The sequence below is a fragment of the Peromyscus leucopus genome, chromosome 10, assembly GCF_004664715.2.
Source record: "Peromyscus leucopus breed LL Stock chromosome 10, UCI_PerLeu_2.1, whole genome shotgun sequence".
Taxonomy (NCBI): domain Eukaryota; kingdom Metazoa; phylum Chordata; class Mammalia; order Rodentia; family Cricetidae; genus Peromyscus; species Peromyscus leucopus.
In genome coordinates, this window is record NC_051071.1 from 29,947,008 (window position 1) to 29,954,364 (window position 7,357).

General features: G+C 44.4%; 1 protein-coding gene across 1 annotated transcript; it reads right to left on the bottom strand.

The window, feature by feature from the left end:
- Positions 1-1,942: 1,942 nt before the first annotated feature.
- LOC114683190 (NACHT, LRR and PYD domains-containing protein 5-like) lies at positions 1,943-4,647 on the bottom strand. The gene is made up of 3 exons (XM_037208843.1): positions 4,525-4,647; positions 2,648-3,011; positions 1,943-2,559 (listed from the first exon to the last, which is right to left on the bottom strand). The coding sequence occupies exons 1-3, from the start codon at positions 4,645-4,647 to the stop codon at positions 1,943-1,945; spliced, it is 1,104 nt and encodes a 367-aa protein (XP_037064738.1).
- Positions 4,648-7,357: the final 2,710 nt, after the last annotated feature.

Sequence of the window (7,357 nt, forward strand, 5' to 3'; positions counted from 1 at the left end):
CACAGCCGCCCAAGGCTGTCTCCTGTCTGTTGTTAAGAGGAAAGAAAGAAAGGTGAGGTGGAGGGAGGGGGAACTGTAGTGAGAAAAGTATACATCTCGAGGTGTCAAAGTGTTTAGTGACATTCAACATGATCTCTCTTAAATATTTTGGCCCAGGGAAGCAACATGCTGAATATACTTATAAATGAAAAGGGGAAGAAGATAAAAGACCACAACTTGACTATCTAGGGGGAGATAAGAAAAGCTGTTGTTTCCTAACTAAATCACCTTGAAGCTCAAGAGAGGTCACAGATTATCATCTCACAACTGAATTATAATCGCAGAAAAGTGATCAGTGTTGATTATTCACACCATTCATTCATTCCTTCATTCATTCATCCATCCATTCAAGACCCAACAAGCACCAACACTTTGGCGGAAGCCTATCTGTGCATTTAGAAGCAATTTGGAATCTCTCTACTAAACTGTAGTCTAAGAACTAGCAGAAGCACCCCATTACTCATCTTTTGAATACTATATTGCATTTTCACAGAAATTTTAGTAAGTCGTCGGAGCCAGCAAACTCAGCATCTGTGTGTTTCAGTGCCTGCCTTTGAACAGAGTCCCTGAGCGCAGGAGCTCTCAGTTCCCGGAGCAAAGGGGATCATCAAAGCTTCAGTCTACACGTTTCCTTTTGATTCTCAGTTTCTTCATCATCCAACGACATTGGAGAGAGCTCTATATGCTCAGGTTTCCCCAAGGCATATATAGGACGATATTTATAAACCAAATTGAAGAGTGACAAGATCATATTAAACGTCCTATGGTTTCAATGCATTTCCAAAAGGAAATGTCGAAAATCCAGTCCTCACGGAAGTAATGTTGAGAAAGGGGAGTCATAAAGTTCTGCACTCAGAAATTGATGTCATTATCTCAGGAGCTGATCAGTTACAGTGGAATGGAATCCTGATAAAATGCTGAGTTCAGCTCTCTTCCCCACTCTACTGTGAGCACTTGCTCTTCAGCCTTCCACTATGAGGCTGATATAGAAAGAAAGCCCCCTAGAGGTCAGACACGGAACAGCATGAATTAATCTCTAATTCCCAAGTGTTGAAGCAGCACAGGGACAAATAGCCAAACTAGTGGAAACTCATGAGCTATGCACCAATAGCTGAGGAGCCCCCAAATGGATCAGGCCCTCTGGATAAGTGAGACAGTCGATTAGCTTGGACTGTTTGGGAGGTCCCCAGGCAGTGGGACCGGGACCTGTCCTTAGTGCATGAGCTGGCTTTTTGGAGCCTGGAGCCTATGCTGGGACACTTCGCTCAGCCTGGGTGAAGGAAGGAGGGGACTGGACCTGCCTCGACTGAATGTACCAGGCTGAGCTGAATCCCCAGGGGAGTCCTTGCCCTGGAGGAGATGGGGATGGGAGGTGGGTTTGGGGGGAGGGCGGAGGAGGGAAGACAGGGGAATCCATGGCTGATATGTAAAATTAAATTAAATTATAAAATTAAAAATTAATTTTAAAAAAAAGATGCAGAGTCATTCTGCCCCTACCTGTGCACTCAAGTTGGAGGAAATTTTTGTCTTATCAAATGGAGTCACTCTGGGGCACAGCACCTAGTGTCTTGAAAGCCAAGGTTCTGTAGAACACAAAGGTGCTTAGAGCAGGGCACAATTGATGTGCACAGTAACACTTTGCCTTCCTGGGTTCTTCCTGTGTGTGAACATCTAGTCACTTATTCGTTCAATATTTGTTTATTGCTTACTCTTTGACAGGTATTGTGTTGGGCTTTACAGCTTTGTGACTACGCATATAGCCAAACATGCTTTCATATATGTGCACATACGCGCGCATATTTTTTTTTTCCAAATGCTAAGTGTTTATTTTATTCCTGCTACATCATCTGAGGTTCCCAGACACGGAGGTCCTAGGACCCGGGGCAGAAGGGGACTCATGTCTTCAGTTTTTCCACCAGTTACGGTCGTCATCGTCGTCAAAGGAATACCAATCACCATCAATCACCATTTGGGGCTTTGTAAACTGCAATTCCTCCAGCTGCCTTCTCACCTGGGCATAGTACTGTTGCTTCCACAGGCCGATTATCCGAAGTTTAGAGGTGGAATGCAGGAATGCAGAGCACAGCTTCAACATCCCCGACGTACTGAAGTCATTCTTTGTCAGGTTTAGGCTGGTGAGGAGCTGGTTGGAAGACAGGGCCAGTGACAGTGCCTCACAGCATTCGGAAGTCAACCCGCAGGCCTCCAACCCAAGTCTCTTCAGGGAGCTGTCCTCATGCCTCAGCCCCTTGCACAGGGCCATGACTCCGACGTCACCCAGGGCGTTGTTACCGAGATCCAAGCTCGTCAATTGCTTGTTGGCTGTGATCACGCAGGCCAGATCTTCGCAGCAATCCTCCGTGAGCTGGCAGTCCACCAGTTCCAGCTCTTGGAGGTGACATGTCGGCTCCCGGAGAGCCTCACACAGAAGCTTCACCCCGCCATCCTCCATGGGGTTCATCGTCAGGCTCAGGTGGGTCAGCTTTTTGTTGTTGATAAGCATCAGTGCCAGGAAACCGCCTCACTTCTTCAGCCCTCAAGCTGTTGTTTGACAGGCACAGGTGAGTCAAGGTCCGGTTGCTGAGAAGGGCTGAGGCCAGAGCCTGGCAGCTGGCAGATGTGAGGTCACAGCTGTCCAGTATCAGCTTCTGCAGTGAACACTGGGAGCTACTCAAGGCCTCACAGAGCGACCTCATGCTTTTTTCTACCACCTTATTTCTTGCCAGACTGAGAGATTTGAGGCTGGTGGTTGAGAGAAGCAGCTTGGAGATCTCCAGGTAACAGGCGGAGGTTAACTCGCAGGAATCCAATCGCAAAGTCTCCAGGGAGCAGTTCCGGTGTTTTAACGCTTCGCAGGCTAACTTGATGTCATCGTCCCTCATGAGTGTGTTCCCCAGGTTGAGGTATTTTAACTTCCGGTTGCTAATGAGGGTCACCCAGAGGTACTGAAGGCCGAGGGTTACCTCTGCACCCTTAAACGCCCACACACACACACACACACACACACACACACACACACACAAACACCTATACAAACAGTGGCAAATAGTCACATGTTTATGAATGAATTACATGCAAAGTACTCTCATTTTAAACAATTTAGTTACCACCAAGGAGCCCCCAATTTGAAAGTCTAAGATCAGCTTTTTAAGTACTTGAATAGAAAAATCATAAAATTCTACCAGCAGAGGGCAGAACATCCCAACAAAAGGAGTCAGCCTCTAACTCCTGCTGTTCCTCTTCTAATGTTATTGTCTGGTTCTTGCTACTTCTTGAGATCTTGGGGAATTCTTGAGAGAACTCCAGATATGTTTGGTCCTCAGAGTTCCTATTTATCCATCTCTATGGGGAAAATACATGCAGTTGGGAACTAATGCAGTCTTCAACACAGTTAGGTGTGAATCCTACTGTATCCACTTGAAGCCACATTCCGGGGGTGACTTACACACCATTGTAAGCCTCCATTTCACTCTCTGTAAAATGAGAGTAACACTGATGTACACTTTGTTGCATTAATTACAAATAGGCAGTTGAGAGGCTTAACAGGCAATGAGCCTACTTATTGATCAGTCCAATCGTTCCTACGCCTCAGATTGAATCATTGCTACTGTGACTCATTTGCTGTCCTCTTCAACAAGCCTGTACACAAGATGACTGTCTGCCCAAGGACCTGAGTGATTCATTTTTAGAAGAACAAGAAAGGATGTGGAATTTGCAGAAGTCCTTGTATATGCCTGGCTCTGCCCTAGCCAGGTATAGGAAGTTATCTCACTAAGCCTCCGGTTAGATACTACATTTGAGAAAAAAAAAAAAAAAAAAAAAAAAAAAAACTAAACCCTTGAGAAGCCAAGCAATTTGGCCAAATATAGAAAATTTAATCAGCACCACAAAATAGAATTTATTGACAAGTCCAAGAAAGATGCTCTTCCTGTCTCATCTCTAAGGAGATCACCAAGGCAGAAGAGACTTTTAACAGACCAACTTCAAATATTTAACTGCTGCATTCAAAACTTTCTACTGACTACTCAAGGAGATAGACCATTCATTTGTTCCTTCAGTCATTACTGAATAGCTGCTGTCTGATGCAGCTATTGGTTGATGTTGAGGTTTTGGAAATGAATAAACACATGGTCTTGATTCTCAGACACTAAATATGCCTGGACAGAATTATAAACAGCTACTATCATGTAGATGTGCAAGCAAGACAAAAATACATTCACCTACAAATGTAGCATACAATTTATGTAAGAGTTACTGCTCAGTCACTTGAGATCATCTCAAAAGTTCACGACTCAGTCAGTCTAAGATAGCTGCCACAGGAAATCTGTTCTTCCATCCCCAAGATCTGACATATTTAGATCTCTTGCTGTAGGTCCACAGCTGCATCATGCTTTCCTTTGGCATTGCCTCAACCCTGCAACTATTGGTACAAACCTCTTCTAATAGGCAATCTCTGGAACAGATTCCCTATGCTCTGACTCATACTGAAACAGAGCTCCATTCTCCCATCTCTCCTTTCTTAGGTTTCAGCTTAGACTCCGACTCAAAGCCTGACTTGTTCTTCCCCCTATTCCCCACATTCCCTTCTGCCTCATCTGACTTCTTCATATTCTTAGCGTTCAAACCGAGCCCTTCATGGTGTCCCATCTAAATGGATCTAGCCTACCATAGAGGCAGGCTACCCTGAACTCCTTGGTAAAGTCATATAAACTGTTGCAGATAATATATGAGTTTAGATTGAGGAAAATCAGTACCGAACTGAAGCCCAATGAGGGTCCATAGCAGTCACTGGTCTGCACATGGTAGTGTTCCCTCATTCCTCACTTTCAGGTCTAGAATTATGGGCTTCTGTGGGATATAGTAAAGTTAACTATGTGCCTCCTGTGTAGAGAAATGGCCAGCCACAGTATTTGACACAGCACCTTTTGAGCCTGCATGGCTTTTTTCATCCCCTTGTCTAGTTTGTTGTCCTTCCCTTTAAGACCCTGTTATACCCACGTATGGAAGAGTCTGTGGGTTGGGAACTTTTTCTGCTTACTCTGCATGATGTTGTGGTTGGCTCTGATCTAGGCCCAACATTTCAGACTGCCACAATGGACTTTTCAGTGCACAATCAACCCTAGTGCCTACTTCTAAGGGAAGTAGCCCTGTACCATGTTCCAGCTGAGAGGAGTGTTGGGAGGCGGTGTCTGCACACATGTGATGACCAACCTTCAGTTGACAAAGGGTTAGACTTACCGTAGCAAGTTGGGCTGTGATGAGATCTGACATGGAAATCCTGTTCAAACAGGGTCAGAGCTGGCCAATCCATTCTCTCAATCAAAAATCTGAAACAGGAAAGAGAACATCAACTAGTTGGCAGCAGGTACCAAAGTATCAGTTGGTAAAAGCAAATGATGGGGGTTACAGGTGCACTGAAATTATAAGAGGGCTGCATTTATTAGTAAGAAGAAACCATGGACAAACAAAAGGCCTGCTTAGCCAGAAGTTTTAAGATGGCTAAGTGGTTAATAAGGTGGGCCAGAAATCATGTGCCTAGGTTCAGATTCCAGACTCGTTCTCACTAGCTTTGTGACCTTGGCAAGCCATAAACCTCTCTGCACCAATTTCCTCCTCTATAAAAAGAAGAAAAGAATGGCTTTTCGTCAACAGATTCTGACTGGCCTGGGCCAGTTAACAAATCCCATGTACCAGTACACCATGATCAGACTGAATAGCAGAGTCTGTTGCTAATTGGAAGAAAACAGTTTGACTTTTTGGGAGAGAAACTGCTGGTCCTTCCCCTAGCTCTCATACCCACAGTTGTACATCAGCACTCAACAACACCACCGGGTAACCAGTCTCAGGAAGCAGACAGCCATACAGAAGTGAGTCATGGGTGAAGCATCTCTATTATGTGAATTTGAGTCTGTGTGTGTGTGTGTGTGTGTGTGTGTGTGTGTGTGTGTGTCTTTGTGTCTGTGTGTGTGTTCATTCCTGTATGTGTTGTCTTTTCTCTTTCCTACAAAGCTGTTCAAACACATGGGACCAATTTATAGAGTCCCTTGGGACCTCAAAGGCCTCCAATGAGCACATGACCAGTTCCAGACTTTTTGCACTGGTGTCAGTCCTTCTAGAAACTTTAAAATGTTTTCAAAAATTCCCACTATCTTTAAAACGTGATGGAGGTAATCTTCCCACCTGTTGTGTTGGAGATTTTTACCTAGCTCCCTGGTCTGATCTACTCAATCAGAATTTTTCCTACTGTAACATCTACAGTTTCTATAGCATAAAACACGTAGTGTATCCTCAATCTGTATCTAGTTCAATGAATGAAAACATTTTAAATCAAGGAATTTGCTCAAGTTGCTGTAGAGAGACATTGTTGATCTTGATGAGGTCTAGCCATTGATAAGAATTCATAGATCCAGAGGTCTTAGGAGATGGAAGGACCTTTAATACTGTCTTCCTTACTGGTTTTTTCACTCGCACTATGTTTGTGAATCCTTCAGAGAGGTCAAAACAAACAAAACTTATGAATGTCCATACCTAATCCTAGCACAAGATGTTTGAACTGATTGAAAATGGATACTGGAAATTGTAATTAATTTTTAATGTTATTTTATGGGTATATAGGTGTTTTGCCTGCACATACCACTTGCACACCTGGTGCTGATGGAGATCAGGGAAGAGTGTCTGATCCCATAACACTGGAGTTACATAATGGTTGTGAGCCACAATTCAGGTGATAGGAATCAAACCTGAATCTTCTAGAAGAGCAATCAGTGCTCTTTTTTTACACAAAAATAATTATATATTTATTTTTATTGTTATTAAGAAATTCTCTATTCATTTCACATACCAACCACAGATCCCCCTCCTCCCTCTTCCCACTGCTTTCAGCCTTCCCCACTACCCACCCTGCATTCTACCTCCTCCACATCAAGTTCTCCCTTGGGGAGTCAGCAGAGTCTGGTACATTCAGCTGAGGTAGGTCCAAACCCCTTCTCCCTGCACCAAGGCTGCACAAGTTGTCACACCTTAGGTACTGGGCTCCAAAAAGCTGGCTCATGAACCAGGAATGAATCCTGATCCCCCTGCCTGCTTCCCCCCCCCCAAAAAAAAAAACAGTCCAAGCTAAACAACTGTCTCACGTATCCAGAGGGCCTAGGCCAGTCCCATGGGGCTCCACAGCTATTGGTCCAGAGTTCATGGGTTTCCACTAGTGTTGCTGGTCATCTCTGTACATTTTCCCATCATGATCTCAATGTCCCTTTGTAGTCAGAAGTTTTTCTGTGTCCAACCTGGCCTACAGCCACTTGGACAAGTAAACACACAG